Raw genomic sequence first — 25,386 nt, forward strand, 5'->3', positions numbered from 1 at the left:
AGGTGTCAAAAGCATGACCCTAGGAGGAAAGATGGAATGGTTTGTGGCTAGTTGTTTTAAAGCAGAGAAGCCTGAGGGAAGGCATAATAACATACACAAGACCACAGCAAGGTAAAGAGGAATAATCTGACTCTTATGCCCATAGTGGAAAGTATGAGATGCAATGACCTTAAATGTATTAAGGAGGATGCAGATTAGATATCAGGAAAAGGAACTTCCAGTGAAACATAAGGACAGCCAGGGGTGTTGTGGAAAAGCCACTGGAGGTTTTAACAAAATTCACATAAAGGCACCTATCAGTGTAGGTCATAGTCTGACATTATTGTTGTAGTTTATCTAATTGGGTAGTGGAAAAACAGAATAATGTTCTCTTCATGTACCTTTTAGTTTATGGGTTTTTTTAAAAAAAAAGCCAAAACCCAAACCCACAAAGATTTGAATATATTTTTTCTTTAGATTTTTTTCATACTTGCAGTAACTGCCAAAACAATTTGATAAAAAGCCTATTATAACACAAAGGCTTTATGCATATTCAAACCAACAACATTCTGTCCAGAAAAGGTATCATTTATATCACCACATAAATGCTCCCTCTTGGTATAAACCGTACCCAGATGCAGAACTTCGCTTGTTGGTTACATTTAGAATGTTATGATCTTTTTTTTTAAAACACTCAATATAAGAGGGAAAGAAAAATTTGGAGTGGCCTATCCCCAGTGATATGGAGATGCTGCAGTCAAGTTCAGACACCACCATACTTTTCTTCCATGAAATTTATGAAGCAAACCATGAATCATCAGCCTGTATATTGCAATCTTTTATTGTAAGAAAATTAACCCGAGTTCTCAACATTCTGAATTTCACAGAGCAACTGAAACATGATTCAACTTTTTTTGTGCTAAAGATGTTATCAATACAACTTTGACTCTGTATATATCACAGCTTTATAGAGCAGTTATCCCACTATGATTCCATCTAATGTGTGATCTTATTTCTTGTCAGCGAGATTAGCTATGCTGTGGGAAGATTCACCTGGAATGAAATTTGTGATTTCCTTGCAAACAAGATGACACTTCCATGTGAGACAGTCTATACAGTAGAAACAAGGAAAATGTACTCAAACAGCAACTGTTTGAGTATCATCTCTGCTACTTCAACCCTTGAAAGATGATTTTTTTAAAAGTTACTGACTTTTGAAAGAAAGTACAATTTGTTGTTACCCTGGCATATTAAAAAAAAAAAAGTTATTTCTATTTATTGTCTAGGCAGAGCAGAAACTATTTAAAAAAAATAAACCAACAAACAAAACCTAGATATTCCTTTACCAAGAATAAACATAAGATTGACAAAGCAGTCTTGCAAAAAACAAACAAAAATATTTTTTTAAAACACTCTAATCTCTGAGCACTGCCTCTCCCACTGGAATCTAAACTGCTTGTAGACATCCTGCTGGGTTAATTCATAGGGTAACAAGGACCATCAATCATTAAACGTACTGCTTTCTTAAGCCTCACAGGGCTTGCACATAACTCTGCAACATACAAAAACGTAACAGAGTTAAATTATCCTCAGTAGATATAGCTACAATCTTCTCCTTGTTCATAAAAACACCATATACACATGACCTATGATTGCCAAATACAAAAAGAAATGCATATGCGCAAATCACAGAGTAAGGAAATCAAATATACCACACCTGAACATATAAATTACCTCTCAAAATATTCAATCATTCACTTGCAGGACACAGGCATACTTCAGTCTCAACAAACTTTGAGGTAAATACGGAAAAATAGAAGTCACAAATGGCTTAACATCAGACAACCAAATTTAGTATCAAGAAGTAGCACCACTAAAACTTCCAGGTTTCTCAGAGTTCTCATAAACATGAAGATACAACCACTTCCTTTCAAGCAAGTAGATGACTCTAGTAAAACGTTAATCTTTCACTTACCAAACACCCTACTTCCTTACAATACTTTATATTCATACAAATCTACTTGTTTTGCCATCTCCACTGCATGAACAATGCAGTCTAAAAACACACAAGCGTGAACTCTTTCTTCAAATTCACTCACCCACACAAAATATTTGCCCCCAGTTACAAACCACTCACATTTAAATAGCAATATTTATTTGGAAAAGTCCACGAGTACTTTCTACATTATACCAAGGGCAACCAGAACACTTCATTCAACAAATTTAAGTTTCACTGCAAGTAGCTATGAAGTCTACATGGACACACTCTTCTGCAGGTCACAGACTGGGCAAGCAAGCAAAGAATGTTTTAAATCATTTTAATTCAACAGGACCATAGAGAGAAAACCAAACCAAAACCTTATAACTAAATAAAATACACACGATGAATAGAAAAAGAAACATGTTTTTCTCTACAGTCTCCTAAACAAGGATACCATCACATCTATACAGAAGAAACCATAAGAAGCACGCATACTATTTTATCATAATGATCTGCTGTGCAGCATTCATATTCTAAAAATGTCAAGAGGCCTGCACAAAAATAAATACTTTCTCCCATAAAAAAAACCCAAATCACAAATGCACTGATCCTATTACTAAAGAATTCCGGGACAAGCACTCCCCAACTCTTCTGGCAGAATGGCACTACCACATGGCAGCACAGGAAAAACAAATGCACAAGTGGAGTGGGTGGTGCAAATGGCTGTCAGATACTTGTTAAGGTGTGAAGCTGAAGTTTGTAAACCACAGAAGAGAAAGCTGGAAGTGTTTCCAGAGTACAAACATCTCTAGTTTGCTACACTGGTAGGCTATCACCTCTTTTTACCCTTGCACATATATTGGGGTTAAAAACCAAAGGCTATATAAATGTCATTAAATACTTAAAGTTCATTATTGTGAACAAACAACTATATCCTAAATGCTGCAAAACGTTTGGATCTCTGGACTCTGTTGTACAATTTATTTGAGGAAGCAGCTTCAAGCTCTATAATTCATGCTGTAAATGCACTGGCCTAAACTGAGTTAGCTGGGAAGAACTTGGTAATGACAGTAAAATCTTCATCTAAAATATATTATTTTCTTATCTGCAATATGCTTCTAGTTTATTTCTCTTTAGCTGGTCTAGTCCTCTAACTTAAGACTGCTGCTTTCCTCTCTCTTTTGCCTAATAGTGGTGTGAATTGTTACCCTACTCAGGATGTTAATTACTGTATGCTCCATGATGTGGAAAAACAAACGAAAAAACTCTGTTTTTTTATTGCATTCACCTCTTCTTGAAACAGCACTTGTTCCTCAGCACCAGTTTACGGGATTAATAGATACTTTGATTAAGATCTCCCTTACTTGTTAATTTACAGAAGTCTCATACACAGTCTTACAAAGTATTTGAAGCACTTGCAGAGAAGACACCAACCACTAGAAGATATTAAATACACTTATTCTGCATTAAAGCAAAACAGTAGTCTAACATTAATGTATCAATACAGTCATGAATGACACCTGTATGCAAAATAAAGGTATAATGCAGTTCCTGACAAACAAATGCACTCAGCTACATTTAGAGCACTGAACAAACATGCTGCCTACTTTAAGGAGCACAATGTTCGGTATAGCTAGGATTTTGCAGCTTGCCTTAAGACAACATACCTGCATGAACTCCAAAGGACCAGATCTTTGCCATCTGTAGGAATGAGACAGATCTGAGTCTAAGGAACAGTATATGCCATTAACATTTTTCCAGGATACTACTATAAACAGAACTTTCTGATGAACTTAAGAATCTATCAGGGCCTGCTACTTTCTTTAGAGTAGTTGATACCAGTAAGAAAAGCTTAACATTTGATATAACTCTAGGTTCCTTAATGCAAGTTTTAGTACCTGCTTCACTGCCCCCCCTCGCCCCCCCCCCTCCCCATTTCTGACTTTCTGCATGTTCTGAATAGTCTACTCCTTTTTTTCACCTCCTTATATTACATCTTTAGCTGTATCGGATTCAGCTGAATGTCACAGTTTAAGGTATAAAGTACCCGTGCCTTAATAGCTTGAATGTAGTCAGTCTGATGCCCTTGAAATGCAATTCCACAGGAAAAACAACCTCTTAAATTAAGGATGAAACATTTTTCTCCTATCAGATTATTCCAGCATGAAATACTTGGCCAACTCTATAACTAAGAATACATATATACAAGAGGAATGTGTTTTCAGTTCATTAGTGGAAAAACTGTTCACTTATTTAGGGGTCATTAGATCACCAGTGAGTTTATATGTTCATCTATTAATTCTCAGAAGATGGCAGATTTTTCAGTTGTACATTCCACAGTGTAATGTATTTCTATTTTATCTTCAGAGACATCTAGGCTTGTGATTGTTTTTCTCATTCAGCAGTGAGAACATTCATTTTAGCACGACCACATTCATACAAGAAGCAAGACAGAACCTTGATGTATTTCATTTTCTTACAGCCTGCACTGCAATGATTTACTGAAAGGAGACAGTAACATGTAATAGCTGGTTCTCACAGTGGCAGTGGGAAGACTCATGCTGGTTGGTATCTTTTTTTCCATTTTCCTCTTCCTCACCTGGACCTGTATGTTATGGGTAGTTCAACAGCAAAAATATACAATCAGATTTGCTTTGACACATTATTGGCAAGACTAAGCAGCTTGCCCAGTAACAGCCTGGTAAATGGAAGAAAAAAGAAAAATAAAAAAAAGATATCACCAGCAGTCTGTCTGTGCTTAAGCTCTAAGTTGCATTCATCAAAACTGTCTTCACAGATAGAATCTGGAAATTATTTTTTAAGTGGTGAAAACAGGAAGAAAAGTCATGGTAGCAAACATCACATATGATATACAAACCTTACAGAAAATAACTAGTGTTCTTTGTTAAGTCATCTTTGTGCTCTGTTTTCATTGCAAGTGCATACAGCATGTGCCAGTAACAGGAAATCACTTCAAAGCTATGAACTGACCTGCCAGATTTTAAGGATTTTTAAGTTGTCTTTTGTATCTGATGAAGATCATTGTTTCAGTTCTTTGCTGCTGCTGATGTCCCCTCTCAGGCAGTTTTCAATAAACTCTGTTCATGTATTTATCTTCAACCCCCTTGGCTGTTAAAAGCTAAAACGTAGCATTTTGGATTTTACTGCCACCATTGCTACACACAGTAAAAGATATGAAAAATAATCAAGTTTTACAACTGGAAACTTTTTTTTTTTTTGTGAAAACTAATTGGAATTTGACAGAAAATTATCAACCAGCTATCTAGCACATGAGATCACTGTTGTTTTATATGAGTAAATCTTGTGTTCTCTAGCCTACACTTAGTTTTCTCCTGCCAGACTTCTGCATTTCTCTCTAGAACTATCACACAGAAAAAAACAAACAAACAAACAAAAAAAAAACCCCAAAAAAACAACAATAGGCCCATTTCAGGCAAAAATCATTTGTCACAAAAGCTCTCAGCAGTGCACACAAATAACTTTGGTAAGCCTATTTTGTCCTCCTTGTTGAAGAGCCAAGATCAGGTCTTCCACATGGGGGGTCCTAAGGAAATGAAGCTCACAAGGAGCCAGAGCATTTCAGACACCTGTGCATGGATGAAAGCACTGGAAGTAATCAGTCAATTACCGGGGTCTTGTGAGCAAAAATTTCCCCAAAGCATATTCAATCCATTCTCAAAAGGGAGTTATCACTTGCCACTTTCAGATTTCACATAGCTGTATTGGATATGTTGTCTAGGGCCTACAAACAGTCCAAGGACAGAGAGGTCAGGGGCAGGTAGACAGATCATGTCACAAAAAACATTGAAGGAACCCCCCTTCTACCCACTCTCGGAAAGTTACAGAGCACATCTCCTGATCCACCGTCCTCCCTCACACCCAGCTACATAAAATACTACAGAGTGCATAGTACATCTATGCACATCACTGAACTTCCCCACATTTAATAAATCCACTCAGATCTGCACAGTCGCCCAGCACCAGGATGAAAAAAAAAAAAAAAAAGTACAGTGCCTGCCTTTTTGGTGGGCTGTGTGAGAAAAGAAGAGAAGGAAAACCAAAGACCAAGATACAACTGCATGCTGCAGTGTTCCACTGGGTCGAGGGGGATTCAATAAAAGCAGAGCGTGGTACATGGAAAGAATGCAGCCTCGCAGGGAATGCAAGAGGAGCTCTGCCCTTATGCCTGATGCAACTGAAGCACAAGCAGAGAGGATGTGAACGCTACAACCCTTCATTCAGCCAGTCTCAGGCTCACAATGACCCATGTCTAAGCTCGGCTCTGAAAACCTAGCCATCTAACAGTAGCGATATCAGCGGCTAAAACTGCACATTCAAGGACAGAACCGAATAAAATCTATTCAAAGCAAGGTGAAGTAGTGGTGCTTTGTGTGTAGTCAGTGTATACCATCCCTGAACAAGCACATTCTGCAATGCATCCTGCTGCTCTTCATGTCTATCTGTGAACTCTGCAATGAAGTTTAGCACCTCGTTAGCAGAATTCTCCATGTGTAATGGTCTAATTACATTATTTTTTTACATAATTTTTGTTTTAATATTCTCCTCCTTCCTTATACACCGATCACTTCAGAACATAAAGATGTAAGGGAGAATCTGGGAGGGAGATATACATGGGGGTTCGGGGGGGGGAAAAAGTTCCCATGAAAAAAATAATCATCTCCGCTTTTTAATGGGAAACAGAAGGAAGTGCCCCAAAATCAAGACAGTTAGGACTTTTCTCCCTTAAAAAACCAACACTGTGTGAAAAGCCATTCTCCAAGGCCAGAGCAAGCCCAGGAAAACCCGGACAATTGGCAGATCCACAGCCTGTTGACATTCACGGTCCAGAGCATTATGATGAAGTTTTCGAAGAGTTAGATCATTTTAAGCAGCGGATGCTTTTAGCATTGTGCAACGCATATGATACATCAGGATCTTTACCCCAAGGTTCTTACATAAACGTATGATAAAAGACAATACAGTTTCCAAAGAGAACGCAGAAAGCTTCTGACCGCAGGGACTTCATCTACTGGCAGAGCTCCAGGTTCAAAATTGTCTGGTATAAATACAGTACAACTAGGTCTGTGGAGAAGAGTTTTGCACTTTTATTAGCTGGAAATGATTCTTGATGAGTTCATTGTCCATTTCCAGGATTCAGAATCTGACAAACACTACAGCATATCATCCTGGGGGGAATGGAAGTCAGGAAGACCACAACCCCATTGACACATGCAACACCATTGTTTTCTAAAAACTAACATAGCAGATACAATGAAGAAACCACAGAAAAGCAGAAAAGAAAAATACCATTTGAATGATAGAGTCAAGTGTTGTAATAAGTGTACCACACCTGCCAAAACACTCATCTTTCCTGCAAAAGTTTTGCATGTAGTTTTTCTGTTAATCACATGTACTTCAACTGTACTTAATTTATGTCTTTACTTTCTTTTAGTACTTTTCCTTGTTCTATTTTGTTTTAAAATAAGACTTATCAGAACTGGGGTTTTGTTTCTGTTTTGTTTCTGTACACAGGATAGATTACCACAATCACAGAAACTTCCATTATCAAATAACTGACCCTGTTATTTTCAGCCTAATTTAATTTTTAAGATTTCCCAGGGATAGTTTAGCTATATCTTGACACAAACAATACGACGTTCCTTCCAAAGAGTGCTGACTGCTTAAAACAGACTACATGTTGGTTCTGGCATATAACATGTAAAATCTCCATGGATAAAATATATATCTATCCTATAAAAACATCTATTCAGAAGAGCTTCCATTAATCAGAAAATGTCATATAAACTTAAAGTATGTCCCATTCAGACACGTTTCTCAAGCCACTACTCTCTTACCATTTCCAATTATTCTCAAAAACTCTGCATACCCCAAAGCCATTTGGCTAACATGGGGATTATCTTGTTAGGCACCATAAACTCATCCAGGTTTTTTTCTTAAAATTTTTGAGTCATTTTGTGTTATGGAGAGAATTCATGAATAAGCAGCTGATCATGTACAGATGACAAAATTTGCATTGATTACAGTTCATATGTTCATAAAATGGACAAGACAAGCCACACAGAAACACAGCTTATGTGTCTCATTCTGCGTGTATCTTGGACGTGCATAAGGGGCACTCAGAGGAGTCCAGAAAATCAGTGCAGATGTAAAACACTGTCAATCATCTGATGCACTGTATGCCCAGAGAAGCAAGCTGCCCCTCACTGCAGCAGGATGAGCACAGTTTTGCATCTGTAAGAAATAGTGCTTTAATTATCCCTGTTCTGAACTAAGCAGGAGCCTGCAGCCACTACACTGTGTTGTCTCATCTTTCCCCAGGAAAGGTGGTGTCTCTTCAGCTACAGAAACTGCCTAGGAATCCCATGTGATATTCCAGAATGCAGACCCACGCCAACTGACCAGGACTTCCAGGTGAACTTGGACTGTCATAACTATTACCAGAAGAAAGCAAACGCAGACACCTTTCAGAAAAGATAGTGGTTTGCAGTTCTTTGTGGTCTTGTAAAATATTAGAGCATGCTGAGTGTTGATTTCTGAAGTCCACAGCAAAAGGTGCCTGTTTGGTATCAGCATTTGGAGGCATGAAATTATGCCTTTTATAAATTTAAGGTCAAAGAATGGAATTTCTCAGTGGCTGGCTGAATTCTACCAAAGTGATTGCTTCAGTGCTGTTAGAATTTTACAGCTAACAGGCCAGTATACCCAGAGCTTTGCCTTTAGTTGGCTTCAATCCAATTATTTTACAAAATCATCCATTTAAAGTAATTAACATATTTTAGATCACTAGACATAACGTTAATGCAGCAACACATTGATCTCTCCAGTATTTGTTCATCAGAACTACTGGTGACCACTTGTAATTCTAAAATCATCCCAGAGATTTCAAGATTTTTCCCATTTTGCAGTGGAGCATAAAATGAAGCACTTTGAAAAACCTTTGTCAAGAGAAGAAACACATTACCCAGAATTACAAATACCAAACTCACTAGACCATGTTGGTTTAAGCCTCACAAATCAAACAGAACAGGAACTTTAACCTGAATTTGGAGCAAAAACTATTTTTGGACAGAAGACATTCAATCTGTCCATCTTATGCTCTTAATAAAAAAATATACCCAAATGTAACTTTTTAATAAAAAAAAGCCAACCAACTCCAGCAGTTATCTGTACCAGAAATGTCACAGCTAATGACTGCCATTTCAGAGAGTCTAGGCTCTGTAGCACAGAATTATTCCTTTGTGCATTTTCATACACAGAGTCATTATTTCACCTTTACTCTCGGCTAAATCATATGATCTACTTTAGAGTACTGTATCTGTTGCCCCCATTATTCCTCCATATCAGATGCTCTTTATTTCTGTCTTCCTTGCAAATGTGAGGAAGTCAAATTATTTAGGCCAGATATTTATCATTGAAAGCAGGGCTAGTAGTCACTTTGTTAAACACTCTCTAATCCTAGATTCTAAATGTATGCACCTAAGTCTGGTTAATATCACTGCATCTGCAGCAGCTCAGAGAATACCTTTTTCTTTAAAAATTCTAGTCATTAGATAGAAAGCCTGGTCTTAGAGTCCCTGCTCAGGAAAATCCAATACCACTTTACAGTTAGCAATAGTTTTGCCTTAGGAAAAACTGAAGGAATACAGCTCACCAACTTAATCAAATTAAATCACTTTGCTTCTCTTTTGAGCACTGAATGTTTCCGCTTTGAATCTCTGCATCATCCTAAGTTTGCACTGAATTTTCTTGATATAATAAGAGAATATAAAAGAGAGAAAAATAAGCCCAAATACTGGCTTGTATGGGAGTGGTTCTCCAGCTGTCTCTCACCTGACCATTTTTCCATCATTAACAATCTACTCTGCTACACAAGATCCTGCTTTATTTATCACATAGCCTAATCCACAATATGCTTACTGACATTGCAGACAGTTACAACAGCCACACCCTGAACCATCTGTAGGTAGAAATTAAGCTGTAGTAAAAAGGTTCAGCAAGGACATCCCTGTTTGTACAGCAGATTGTACCTGAAAGAAGTTATCTTCTGCTTTCCTACATCTTTGATTAGGGCTAAATAATTAAAGCATAATCTGCTACAGATCATACCTGAAGACCGATCAAAAGCTACTATTACTTCAAAAGACAGTATGCTACCTGCAAAATGACATTTTTTCACTACTGGCCCTTATTTGCCCAGTGAAGTGTTCCTGGAGAGCAGGAGCAGCAGAGTGAAATTAAAGGTGTCCACTTTGACCTATCACCTGGAACTTGGTTCATCACTGAAAATCTGCCTCTCCCTTTTTTACCATACATACTTACTTACTTCCACCTTACCCCTTACTTCCTCGATTATGATTAGAGCAGTAGATCTGAGCTCTCTTAAAACTGCACTCTATAGAGTCCTGGCTAGGGAATAGCCAATCCTTTTGGTCAACATTTGCAACTAAAAAGGAAGGAGCAAGGAGAGACTAGTGTCACCACAAACCATAGCATTGAGGGATTGTGGGACAGGAATTCATTAAGATGACAAGTATAATTAGCAGCTGATTAAATTAGGTCAGGATAATCAATCACTGGTTTTTAAAAGTGGCTGGGGGAGCTAGCTCAGAGTGCAGCACAGCTTTATCTAACATCAACATGAAACATAGTTAAACTACTTTTGCTTTATCAGTGATATCAACTGTTAAAGTACATTTCACAAATACTTTGCATTTTTTTTAATAAACTCTCCTCAGAAATCAAAAGCTATTAACCTCAAATGATTTATTCCTTTTAAGGCTCACCTCAATCCTGCTGTATAAAAACAGTTTTGTTAGCTCCTTCAGAGGACATTGCTGCCTAGCAGAATATTATAATTGTCATATTATCAATTATTGTTTCATTAGTAAGTACCAACATCTTCAGACTCTGACCCCATTTACATTCCACAAATTCTGGTTTTGTCCCACATCAGCACAAACATATAATCTGAAGTACCAGTATATTTAATTTGGGGGTGGGGGGTGGAATATCAGTTTCTAGTCTACGAAAAGACTAGGGTTCTAATCTGAGCCACTAGATACCACTGAAATAAAATGCCCACACATCGCAATTCATATAGGACACACATATGGTACCATACCAAATGGTCAGGTACAAAAATCAGTGGTGTTTGCAAGTCCCCCATGGTATGCACATAAAATTCCTTATCAGCTTTTAAGTCATGCCCTTTTAGTGTTTCTTGCTTAGTTGTTACTGTAATTTAATTACTAGCTGAAGATTACATTTCCTTCCCACTGTTATAGTCAATTTTGTATTGCTTGTTTTTAAGTACCTGGGCACTCCATGGTTAAACTTGAACCATCATCCATCCTTGGCTCCAAAGACATTTTAGGTACATTTATCAAAGACAAGATTAGACTGGAATCTTTTACACAAACTGGGGCACAGGTAGACAGTAACTCAGTTTCACAGAAACAGCACAGACAGCTTTGGAAAGACCAGCAGGGAGCCTTTTTAGCCCTCTGCTCAAGTACCAGGCTCCCTACAAGTCTTCCTCTGTTTTTTCAAGAAGTAAGAAGCAGATTTAAATAAACCCCACACATCTATCTGAACCTCTTTAAAGCACCACTGGTTTTATACCTGAGAAACAGATTTCAGAACCTGTTTCAGAACTTCCCCCCTCCCCCCCCCCCCCTTCCTTTAATTGTATTTCCCTTCCAGCATCCAAGTTTTAAGGTCTTTTTGCCATGGGCACCTCATAACAGTTCAACTCTTTGTATCTTGGAGGTTCAGGGGTTTACATGCTAACTACTTATATCCCCCACAGAAAGGGGGAAAGAAGTTATTTCTCATAATTCTTATTCCGGATGCAAGACAAACCATGATGTCCATTTGCCCCAAATTCCAAAACACTTACACTAGCTCACATGAGAATATTTCTAAGACATGCAAGACAGTTACACTTCATGACTGGATTTTTGACAGGATTTGAGTGACTGCTACTCTCCTTTTACATTTGGTAAACAAAAATATACCTCCCTGTTTCTTTAAATCTCATCCATTTATCACAACTGTTGAAAAAAGCAATTAAGTGCAAATGGTTCCTCTGTGAGTTTTGGATACACCTTTATTGGTCCAAAAGAGGAATCCCACCCACTCTTCAGTTTGTCAGTGTTCATACTTCCAGCAGAAATTTCAATACCTTTTTAAAAGTAGAATACCCCTGTATAGTAACACTTTTAATCACTTACTAAAAATCAACTTCTTGTTATTCCCTCATCACATCAACTAATGTGAGGCTGGATTCTGAGGCCATCAGCATCAGGCAGCTTTGGCATTAACCACAGAACAATCAGGCACTCAAGATGCAAGTGTGACTAACTATGCAACTACATATACTTCCTAGTTTGCCCCCTAAGGCTTCTTGTCTAATTTACCCAATTTTGATGCTTAGCAAGTAAAAACTCTGTCTATGAGAAGACCAGAAAAACCTTCCTTCTGCTCCTCATGCAGCTGCAGAGTGAGCACACCAGATCTCCACATCACGATCCACACACAAAGAAACTGCTGAACAGTTGTTTTTACAAAGGAATTCTCTACCATGTCTCATTTTTTGCCCTGTCATTTGATTTCTCCTTCCTTCAAATGAAAAAGGCATGAGTTTTTCTCAGAAATCTGACTTCCTACACAGATAGAAAAATTGCATACATGGAGACACAAACTGCTTGCAGCTTAAAATCATGCAAGACTAGCATTACAGACAGACAAATCTAATTGAAGAGCTGTGCTATGTGTAAAACTATGGTGCATGCAGTGCATGCAACTATGTAAAACTTACTACGCATGCAGTGCAAAGCTGATGGGGGATGCAAACGTCTTCCACCCCACCATCCTGAATGCATAATCAAAAATTGGGAACAGGGGAATATCAACACTTCCAGGTGGGCAGGGGAAAGGAAAGCCTCTTCACCCATTAAGCAAACCATATAGACACATGGGACAGACAGAAGCGATAGCTAAATGACAGAACTATAATCATGGAGCTGCCAAGAAATGTCAGGTGGCTGAAACAGAATTGTCACAATTTTTCAGTCTCTTAGCTACTGAGGCTGATTTGTTGTTTGCTTTTTTAAAATGAATGCATAAATCAATTCTTTTAATTACACAACAACATGATAAATAGTTGTTCTTATGTCAAGGGGAGATATAAAGCTAGACTACTGGAAATACAACCTATCCTCTCATTTTATAATTTATATTGTGTGACTAATTATTAAAAGGAGGAAAGGAAAGAAGGCATTTGAGGAAAAGCCTATGGGAATCTAATGCTTACATGTCCTTAAAATTACTCTAAAGTGAAATCCTAGGGTTGTTTGAAAATTCCTAAACAAGAACTCAACACATCCGACCTTACAGAATAATAGACAGCAGTAGTGCAGTAAATACAAAAGTAAACTAACTCACCCATTTATTAATCCGGGTTGGCAATTCAAGAGACATAATTCTGCCTTTACCCTCAAATACACAAACAAATGTACTGTCATTTTTAAGTTTAGGGAAAAAAAATCATCAATTCTCATTCAAATTCATTGAATAGCACAAGTCTTAAAAATTTCCATAATAATTCCTGCCCTTTGATGTACATCTCAGTTACTATACATCTTTTAGAAAGGCATGGATTATGGATATAAAGGCTACAAGCAGTGATTAATGTACTGCGCCTCTTAACTAAGCCATCTCAGTAGTTAATTGTCAAAAACATTCATTTGCTTTCTGGTTTGATCTTTTCTGACTTCCATCCATTGGATCCTGTCATACTTCTGCATACTAGAATAAAGATTTAGTTAAGTACCTCTGTGATATTTCCAATCCATAACCTTTTGCAGATAAACTACGACGACTGAGCTCCTTAAGGTTTCCATCACAACACTTATTTTCTTGAAAATAAATAATTCACCTCTGCCCTGAACTCCCTCCAATTTTCAGCATATTTTTAAAAGTGTTTGTCACACGATAAAACTACCAGATGATAGGTGATAATCTCTTTTGAAAACTTGGCTCTAGTTTCTGGAGTACAGCACTTTGATGAACAAATTTCATGCTCAACACAATGCTATCTTAAAAAGCAAACAGAACAATCAAAGGCAGAGAATAAAAGTGTACTTAATCTATTTAACAAAGAGAAATACCATTTGACTGTGGAAATGAGTCTACATTCCAAAATTAAGACTTTTTAAATGTAAATTTGACCTAAATGATCATGAAGACAACTGCTGGACTGATAATAATGGACTGCTCCAAAGTAAAATAGGTTAAGGGCTCTGCTCCATATCCTGGAAGTATTATTTGCCATAAGCAAAGAAAATTACTGTGTGACCCATAAACATCTTTGATACAGCCCTTAATTTCTTCAGTTTCTAAAGGAACTTCTTAAAACATTTCTAAATAAAACAATCATCAGGAAGCAATCCTAAAAATATTTTAAAACGGGATAACCAAAATGGTTTCACATAGATTCAGTCCTTTAACACACCATTACTTTGAGGGCATACAATCAAAATCTAATAAGTAAACATTAAATTAGCATACCTTTACAATAGGATACTGCTTGTTGTCTGTTCACATACCAAAGTTCTGTTGTCAACTGTTAGATTACCACATTGCTGGAGACTTCTAGGCAAAAACTAAGTGTCCTTGAATTACAGACAGCACTGCTACAGGCACCCAAAAGGCACTCTTAACACTAAGAACAGCAACAGCAGTGATAATTTTTCAGTTTGACAGTTTTTTAATAATTTCACCCTTTGTTTAGTTTATTTTCTTAATGGCATTTTTTAACAATTTAGAAAGATTCAAAGAACAGGAGATGGAACACCCTATCTTCTGTTCTGTGATTGAAAGCAGGGAAGTGATTTTACACCTAACACACCTTTAGTACTTCCAAATGCAAAAGGTTCTGCCACCACAGTTAAATGCAAAGCAGGAACAGCACAGGGAGATATACACATGCCTGATATTAAACAAGGATGATGAGATTCTACAAATGGCTTGAAAGTGCATGGGAAGGGTAGTGAAGATCTGAAAACAGGAGAAAAGACAACGTGTTCAGGGTGAAATGAAGTATGTCATTGAAGAATATTCAGAGTCTGTTGAAGAACCAGATATATATCACTTGAAATAACAAGGAATTTTCCAAAGCTAAGAGTGATAATTCAGACTAGAGAAAGCTACTCCAAATACAAGTGTGATGATAGCCTGAGAAGTAATTACAGAATTTACACTTTCCTGGCTCACACTTTCCAAGCCCTTGCAGATGTGACATTTATTATGCTTGACATAATTATGAGATCAGATAACATAAACCCACAGTAGTTGCCAGTTAAAATATTGTCTTTTGGTTGCTGGCCACCCCATATCAAAGGGCTTAAAGAACTACACTATAGTGCTACCAGAATAACAGCTCCCACCACACTGAAACTCACCCAAACCAATTGCTCCCTGACCTCCCTGTCTCAGGAATCAGATATTCATGTGTCCAGATGCCGCCTGTCCCTGAGCCCTTTCCTAATTTTTAACTATCTAATCAATTACCTGATATAAACAACTTGTGGTCTGCCCGCAAGCAAATTAAGTGTTTGACAACACTGACACCAAGCGACAGAATTCAGAAAAATACAAACCAAAACTACCCCTACAGAAATGTTAGAGCATTTCATCAGTACACTCTGAAAGAGGCAGTCTTATTTTACCAAGAACACAAAAAAGAAGTGAAAACCTATTATAAGAGCTATTTTCACAGAATCCATGCATAAGTGACAGAAACTATGCCCAACATGTTAACAATTCAATTTAACTTTGATGTTGCAAGCACAAGTCAAAGACCATGTATACTTCAAAGTTTTACGCAATCTAGCCTCATAAATTCATTTCTAAAGAAAAAAAAATGAGTAGTTTGCATGAACAGTCAATATCTGATGCCATTAACTTCTGTGGATTTAGTTTATTTTTCAAGTCAAAAAATACAAATAGTACTTTTATGCCCTAGATTAAAAACAAAAGAAATTTTTAGCTGTTAATGCAAAGGTTAATAGACTGCTAAGTCTCACTCACTTTACCTATCCCTCTCTCTGTTGAGAAATCAAAACCCACGCAGTCCAACATCATATGCATTAAATAAAATTGTCACTCCTCCTACTGGCTTAGGTGATGACATTACACAAAACATAAAACCCTACGGACAGAACAATAACTCTATCAAACATATTGGGTTTGCCACCCACTATGTTTACACCCAGTATTCTATGTCTTCCTGCCAAGCTTCCATGTTCTTACCTGCTGACGTTTGTATGCTAAATCATCAAGATTTTCCAGATCTTTTCGAAACTTCTGGTAGGTTTTCTGTAGATCAGACTTACTGGATACATTTCTTAAAGATTCAAACGTTCTTTGAAACTGTGAAGGTAAAAACAAAAACCATCATTCACACAGTTGCGGTATGTTTCACTGTATTGGGATTTATTCTATGAATATAAATCTTGAGTATAACCACCTTTTAGACATTCCTACAATTTTGTTTTGAAATCAATCCCAGAATTCAAAGCACAGTACATATGCCCTGTTTAGTTAAATTAAATCTTCTAACTTCATAGGTCAGACTTGCATCAGACAAAATGCTAGTAATCAACACAATCTCTAAAGGTTAGTTCTTTTTCTATATCATGTTACAGGATGGACTATATTCATATAGATTTAAAATATTATTTATTTTCAACTAATAAAAGCCTATGCAACTTTATGCAGGCCATGAACTCATCATTCTATCAAGCATAACAGTAGATCTTATATATAACAGGGTACCCCTTATCAGGTTAATTTACTTAAAAATAATTTGCAAGACCAGATACTCACCTTGGGCAACGTGCTCACGTTCTGCATGAAAAGCTGTGACACTGTTAATTAAACTCCATTACAGATCTTAATTTTGAATTTAAAATTTCTTTCATGCATACACTATTATTGAAAATAGTACTGGTATTTTTCAAAGAGATGAACAATACCAATCCAGCTGTAGGGAAATATAATAGAAAGGCTAAGATTTGTGTGAAAGGAGAATGGGAGCTACAGCTTCCTTGCTACCTTCAGGAAATCATGAACCTTCTCCTCTGGACTTTCACTATTTCCCCATCTGTAAATGTTCTTCACTTCACAAGCATGTGACAGCTGTAAAGCTGTAAGTAGTTCAGAAATATCTGTTATCACAATGATTACCACAGGAAGCAAGTCTATAAACATTTATTTACACTGATATAATCAGGAAGAACTACACGTCTTCTAAATCCATCCAAAATACTGACTTAGCTTACTACAGTTGCAGGCCCTGTAGAAGTACCTACTGTAAGCTTGCATGTGATACTGATGTCCAAGGAATGATGCAAAAGACCAAAAGAAATTGACTGCTTTCCATTCACATCTGTAAAATCAAGCCCTTCAGTAGTAACTACAGCACACATTTCTCTATATCTTTGCTAAAACTACAGACACTGAATTGGAAAAACAAAACCTAGGAGTAGAAGAGGAAGAAAAACTCCACTCATCTTCAGTCTCTCTTTAAAAAGCTCACAACAGAACTGACACCTAGTGCTGACGTAGACTGCTCCACAGCATGACTCATTCTGTAGGCATCTGACTGAGATCAAGCCCAAGCTGTACATGGTGTTGAACAGCCACTATTTCCTCTTGGGGGATAACAAACAGCTGCAGTGGATTTCATCTGATGATTTACAATAGACAGATACATCCTGGAATTTTCAGGCAAGTTAGCACTTCTTGTTTGCCATGTTGCAGCTTTTATTTCAGTCTCACTGCTCTCATAACCAAGATGCAAGTTGAGGCAGTATTTATATCTGTTTGTACTTTATCTTACTGTACCTCATTCAGCACCATTAACTGGAGTTAACTGGAGACTTTCTATTGCATTTGAAATGTTTGCTACCAAAAAATATAAAAGAAAGCTTTCTCACTCACTCAAAGCATACTTCCCTGAATTCTTTAACAGCATGGGTGACAGAACATAAATGCCAAGGCAAAACCAAAAGACTCTCTATTCTTTTCTGTTTGATTTCATTATCTTTCACCTTTTGTAGGTTCTTTTGTTTTCAGATTTTATCTCTGGCCCAGAGTTGCTCTGAAAAGCCTTGAATTTACAATGCTTGCTTTCACCACTTCTGTTAGATGGAAGCAATTTAATCATAACATCTGCAAGCAAGACCGGAGTACAGTTTAAGCTGACCAAAAGCTATCCATATTACTACCTCTTTAGAAGAAGGGAGTAAGAAACTGCTCATAATATATCCGTACAAGTTCATCATACACCCTCAGCTCCAAACCATGACACACACTTCTCCAGAAATTACCCCAAAGCTGCTGCACCCTGTTATGGGGTTAAGTGATACCGAGAAAAGGTCTTCTCTAATGATTCCCAAACTCACTAAGTGGACATAAGGTACAGTCTTTTTTTGAGTTTGTTTACTTTTTTTTTTTTTTAGTCATAAACATGTTAAACTACAATACAGTTGTAGAATCATCATCCTCCTCTAAGTACGTCCTTGATCCCATAGCTTCAAACCTTCCTGTGGCAGGAACTCTACTAGCAAGCTCACTCACTTCCTTATATCCTGAAGCAACCCAAACATTAATAATGCATTTGGCTCTCTGGAAGGAGATCTAAGAACCAGCATATAAGGATGAGTAAATACAAACCAAATGTGTAACTATAAGGGTAATAAATTTCAATAAAATAGATGGGTAATGGCCAGGAAAATTTAATTCAAAAGTAAATAAAAAACAAATCAGCAATTTTAAGAAAACATACATATGCTCTTTTCACTACGGTCAACAGGAAATCAGAAAAATGTGCATTAGACATACACATGTTAAACTTAAAACCACATCTGGATCATTCCATATCATTCGCTATCTGTGTGAAACACCATTTTTGGTGAATGGCAAGAAACCTCTCTCACTGACACTTTTACTGTCTAGAGGTAAAAAGAAATACCAGTACTGCAAAACTATTTTTTCCCCCCTCTTTCACCAATAACCAAATGTAAATAATCATAAGAGATACACCAGCTCCTTTTTGCCTGTCACTCTTTCCAAAGTACTCTGAACACAGTTTCTGGAAGTTACAAAGTAGCATTCCTTTATTACTTTTGCACTCTGTGGCACTGCTGTGTAACTGCCTGAACTGATTCTTCCTCTGAGGAAAGCTGGACCACAAGTACAGAAGAAATACCAGTATTTCCACAATTTTGAAGAGTTTCTGTTTGTCCAGTTACAGCAGATAACTTCATAGCAAAGATACTGCATAGACAACTTTATAGCTTTTCAAAACACAAGAACTTTACATTACAATATACACTACATTGCTTTCACAATTTAAAAAAAAAAAAAAACAAAACAAAAAAACCCCACCAAGATCAAGAACTGTAAAACTAGAGCCAAGGACCCTACACTACAACACACAAGGTGGATAACACACCAGATGCTATGTCCTGAACATGCACCATCAAGACATTGATGAATGAAGGTTGCATGCTTATCTGACTGGAAACCCGCACATGATGGATGTCTTAAATTAAGTGCAGCAACTCTCACAAACCCATCTTAGGTATCCTGAAGCAACAAATACTATCAAAACTTGAAAAGCGATGAAGATTCCCAAATGCAAATGGACTACAAGAGTGTTATTAATATGGCTTCTTCATAAGTATGATGCCCCTGATTAGTAAAGTCCTCCAATCTTCTCTCAGATAGTGATCATGGTATCTTGATCATGGATCAAGATACAGGTATACTTACCATCTAAGTAGTAAGTATAACTGTAAGCATCAGGACTAAATTTCCTATAGTCTCACAGCTTATTCACTGTAATGCCAAAGAAGAGATGTGAGCTCTGCAGGAAAGCTTTTTATAAGGGCTGAGAATCCCCTGGTGTCTTTGTAAGTTCCTGATGCTGCCTTTGGTTTTTTCTCCACTATCCATCTACCTATTTTCAGGAACCTTAGAACTTCTGCTCTTCTGTCGTATGAAATGGAAATGAGGCAAGGAGTTCAAAGAGAAGAAGCTGAGTCATAAACAGAGTGGTTGCATAACATTTCAACAGGAAATCATACTAAAATTTTTGTACTGCTTAAGTTACAATTTACTATGTTCAGTCTTCATTCAAATTATTTTATCCTATTAATAAAGACTTCAAAGTCTCTTCATGTTGTAGCTTAGTTCTGCATCTTTCTGCAAAAGGTTAATATCACTGTTCACTGTTGCTTCCATGTTCAACTGTTGCTACCTTGTTCAGCTCTTGCAAGCAAACTGGTTCGTAATATTAGTATCTGTGCAATAAGTAATGATATTAAAGGCAGTTGCTGTCTGATTTTTAAAGTTTAGTTTACTACATTTCGATAATGTAGCTTTGCAGCTGCACTTCATAGCATCCTTTATGGAATCCCGAAGAAAATAACTTCTGCACTAGACAAGTTTGAGCTTGTTTGGTTCAAAGTAGACAAAATTCTCTCTAATTTTAATGGGATTCCCTTGACAAGCCTGGGAACCTCAACATAGGCCATAAAAATTAATGGCTAATGTCAGCTAAACAGGAGGCCAGAGCACAAAAATATGAGAATATAAACATGCAAAGTACTTCATTGCTTACAATTCAGAGATGTGGGAGGAGACCATTACATATGGAGTACAAACTCTTATTGCTGATAATAACCTTGCAATCTTCATATAAACAGAAAGATGTGTGGGAGGCAGCAGATACTGCTTCTTCAGTTTGTGAATTATGCTATTTGACAAACCACATATCTTTAATGTCATTTGCCTGGGAGGCTAGCTAAGTTATAAAGGTGACAATCAAATGGCCTGCTGCACATCCTTTACTTAGTCTCCTTCTACATTCTTGATCCATATTTTGGGCCAATGCTGCAAAAAGCCAGTCTGTTATTCAAGAATGAGAACTGTCTCTTTTCTGGTTTTTCTAGAGCTGCATAAGTGAAAGAGTATTTGTCTTTCAGAATTTCAATATTATTATCTTCTACTGCTCAGGGCAGTGAAATAGCACTGAAATATTTTTTCCAGTTGTGAAATATTTCTCTTTATTTTCATATGGATTAACAGAAGTCAAATTAAGGACGAGAAGCCAATTTTATTTCCATTCTGACATAAGGAAGCCATCCATTAAAAAATACCTTTCTATTTTAATAACGTACTGCTTCTTTAGAAGACTATATTATATCAAACGTACTGTTTTACAACGCCAGGACGTAGAGTTGAAAAAAAACATTCAAAAACCCTCTTAAATTCCAATTACTGAAACACATAAGAAAATAGCTGCTTTCCCAATATTTTGCTGTCATGGAATGGGCAACATGCCTCTTCAGAGAGGTTTACAGAGAGTAGGTCACACAGCTTTTTCCATTCAGAAAATATCAGATGATTTTGCTCTTATTTTAAGGTCTGAAGACGTGCATTTTGATAGTAAATCAGATACTGCTTGGTCTGCATGCATTTCACCATGTCTGCCTCCAAAAGCAAGAGCAAGTTATAAAATAAGTTTCTCTAGATCAGAATGACGTGCATGCTTGAGATACAAGTAATTGTTGATCAGACAAGCCATTTTACATTACACTGACTTCATTGCTATGCTATCAATAAATAACTTGCCAAGATAAACTGATTTTCCAAGGTTATTTTACCAGCCTAGAATTTACCTTCCAAGATTAGCACTCTATAGAAGGAAATTTCAGTGTCACTTCCATATTATCCTTTTATAAGCACTGTACTTCAGTGTTAAGGGTTGATGTAGAAGCAAAACACAGTAATAACTACTCAGAAGGAAACAATTTAGCAATGCTTTTTTTTCCCGAATAGGTTCAAAGAGACTACTGCAATGGAGTCCTAGTCACTGATTAGAGCGTGCAGGCATTACACAGTCCAAATAATAATTTAAAATAGGTGTCTGCTTTTCGGATATCCTACCTTCCAGCTTTCCTAAAATAATTTTTAAACTTAATCACCAAACATAATACAGATTTCTCAAACTCAGCTGTACTTTTGGCAACTTCATGCATTCTATGATAACTCCTATGCTACAAGCCACCTTTGTATCATAAATCTCCTCAAGCTTTATGCTTACAACTTACTTCATTTGGAATTTATCTCACAACTTTACAATTATTCATTTCTATGAAAAATTAGCATATATCTTTCATACTATGTATGTTAAACCAAACTAGAAAAAGTCCATCTTAAAGAAAGTCTTACCCATTCAAAATAAGCCCTACTTCTTTCACTCTCCCTCCCCTTACATGTGGGTTGTGCAAAGAGTTTGTATAAAGCTTAGGATCAAGCGAGTCCAGATAAATCTGCTTTCATTGTTATCTTCTCTTGGTTTGTGTAACCTTCTACAACAAGATGACATGTAGATGAGGGAAAGGCTGTGGATGTTGTCTACCTGGACCTTAGTAAAGCCTTTGACACCATCTCCCACAGCATTCTCCTGAGAAGCTGGCTGCTCATGGCTTGGATGGGTGCACTCTGTGCTGAGTAAAAAGCTGGCTGGATGGCCAAGCCCAAAGAGTGGTGGTGAATGAAGTTACATCTGGCTGGAGGCCAGTCACAAGCAGTGTTCCCCAAGGCTCAGTACTGGGGCCAGGCCTGTTTGGTATCTTTATTAATGATCTGGATGAGGGGGATCGAGTGCACCCTCAGTAAGTTTGCAGATGACACCAAGCTAGGTGACAGTAGTGTTGATGTGCTTAAGGATAGGAAGGCTGTAGAGAGGACAGGCTGGAGCAACGGGTCAAGGCCAATTGAATGATGTTCAGCAAGAAGTGCCTAGTCCTGCACTTGGGTCACAACAACCCCATGGAACACTACAGGCCTGGGGAAGAGCGGCTGGAAAGCTGCCCAGCAGAAAAGGACGTCGGGTGCTTGTTGACAGCCAGCTCAACATGAGCCAGCAGTGTGCCCAGGTGGCCAAGGCGGCCAACAGCATCCTGGCCTGTATCCAAAACAGTGTGGCCAGCAGGACAAGGGAAATGATTGTCCCCCTGTAACCAGCATTGGTAAGGCTGCACCTTCAATACTGAATACCCTTCACTGCAGGAGGGACATAGAGGTGCTGGAGTGTGTCCAGAGAAGGGCAACAAAGCTGGTGAAGGGTCTGGAGCACAAGTCTGATGAGGAGCAGCTGAGGGAACTGGGGTTGTTTAGTCTGGAGAGAAAGAGGCTCAGGGTAGACTTTACTGGTCTCTACAGCTGCCTGAAAGGAGGTTGTAGGCAGGTGGGGGTCAGTCCCTTTTCCCAAGTAGCAAGCACTAGGATGAGAGGAAATGGCCTCAAGTTGCACCAGGGGAGGTTTAGATTGGATATTAGGAACAACTTCTTCACTGAGAGGCTGGTCAAGCATTGGAACAGGCTGCCCAGGGAAGTGGTGGAATCGCCATCCCTGGAGGTATTTAAAGGACATGTAGATGTAGCACTTGGGAACACAGTTTAGTGGTGGACTTGGTAGTACTGAGTTAATGGTTGTACTCAATGATCTTAAAGTTTTTTTCCAACCTAAATGATTCTATGATTCTGATCAGTTTCAGAACCTGGCTCTGTACCCCTGGGTAGCCTACAAATTTTTTTTGCCCTTTTTCTGTTTTTTAATTTTTTACTGCATGATACCACAATACCAAAACCATCAGAAAGTAATGCAGGGAGCAAGTTAAATTCTAGTTTAAGCAGAGTTACACAAGTCATACCAAATACCTAAATCTGAAGTGTAGGTAAGCCTGAGATTACTTACCTCTCTTATTTTATGTAACTATACTGTTTTTCTCCTGCACTTTTAATGTTGATGAATACCCTGCAGGGAAGGGAGGAACAGACAGCACCATGCCCACAGGGTGCAAGTTCACAAGTTGCTTCTTATCTATAGCCATTCTCTTTTTTTTTTTTTTTTCTGGTAAGAGTTTTAAATAACTCTAAGCAAGCATTTTATAAAGATCATGCTGTCTGAGGAGTTCATGAAAAATATGAAGACTTAAACAGTAAATCTACAAGCATGACAAGAAGGGAAAAAAGGCAGATAAAACATGTTGGCTCAGCATGATCTGAAATAGATTAGAGAAAGACAGACTGCCAATGTGCTTTGAATGAAATTCTCAGAACTTGTTACCTTCTTGCTGTTCTCTTCTGATCAATAAATTCGAGCAATTCCATTAGTCTGTTAAATTCACTTAAATAATACCGAGCATTACTAACCATAAGGAATGAGGCTGGTAATACAGCTCTGAATCAGAGTGCGGTGCATGAGATAGCCCTTTGCCTGACTACATTTTTCACAACTCAGCTTTTTGATTAGAGACTTCAAACTCTAAAATCAGTAAAGAAACTCAGATACAGACAGCTATTTATTTAAACTCTTCCTTGTTTAAAAAAAATTTAAGTTGTTTAAAGAAGCAAAACCTTTCTTATTCTTATCGATATGATGTACTTTATTTTCTCAGTCAACTGTAAGATGAGCTTGTTGTTTGCACTGCACCACCATACTCTTACAAGGCTGTAAATTCCACAAATGGCTAGAAATGTACTGTACCAGAATACAATCAGTCACTGAGAATTTTTACTGGCTTACACGCATTATTTGATACACACTTTGCTGGGTAAGGATTCTATAGAATCCATAAAACAACCAAAATTCTCTACACTTTATCAGTGAAATTTCAAAAAAGCTAATCTCATGTTCACAAAGGTATGGGTTTGGACATTTGGAGTGAAATTCCTACCAGGTTTATCAAAATCTTCCAAAAAGACTAACCTGTTATTTCTAGCTTAAAAGTTGCATTTCAATATTTTGGTGACAACAATATTCTATATCTTCAGCATTATACTCTGTTTTATATAAAAAAATTATTACATAGAAGCCAAAATCAGTCCAAAGTCTAAGTAAAATGTACACAAAATAATACTCTTATAGACTACATAATCTGGAAGGAGGTAAGCGAGGCTCATCTTTTTTCCTAGGTATACTTAGAATGGCAGATGTGACAGGTAACACTAGATGAGGCTTTATATGACAGCTAGTCACATTGTCATTATTTTCTTTCTATTTTTATTCACAGATTACAGAGGAAATTAAAGTTTAATGATCCAGACTGCATTCTGTCAGTAGAAGTATGGTTTTAAATGTTTTGAATGTCAATGTTGGAATTAACCAGCTTTACTGAGTGAGCCAGACTAAAAACTTTCAACATTCTTTGATAAATGGATTTGAAAAAAAAAAAAAAGAGATACATAACTAGATAACTCCCCATGAAATACTTATATATTGAATAAGATCTGATTAATACTCT

The 25,386-nt window shown here is 37.4% G+C and overlaps 1 protein-coding gene across 1 annotated transcript in view; it reads right to left on the reverse strand.

Annotated features, from left to right (window-relative positions):
* CTNNA3 (catenin alpha 3) overlaps window positions 1-25,386 on the reverse strand; it is a 500,914-nt gene that overhangs the window by 445,591 nt on the left and 29,937 nt on the right. Inside the window, exon 5 of the mRNA XM_005235159.3 lies at window positions 16,316-16,435. Within this exon, the coding sequence (XP_005235216.1) occupies window positions 16,316-16,435 (120 nt within the window). The remainder of the gene's footprint in view (window positions 1-16,315; window positions 16,436-25,386) is intronic.

The sequence above is a fragment of the Falco peregrinus genome, chromosome 1, assembly GCF_023634155.1.
Source record: "Falco peregrinus isolate bFalPer1 chromosome 1, bFalPer1.pri, whole genome shotgun sequence".
NCBI lineage: Eukaryota > Metazoa > Chordata > Aves > Falconiformes > Falconidae > Falco > Falco peregrinus.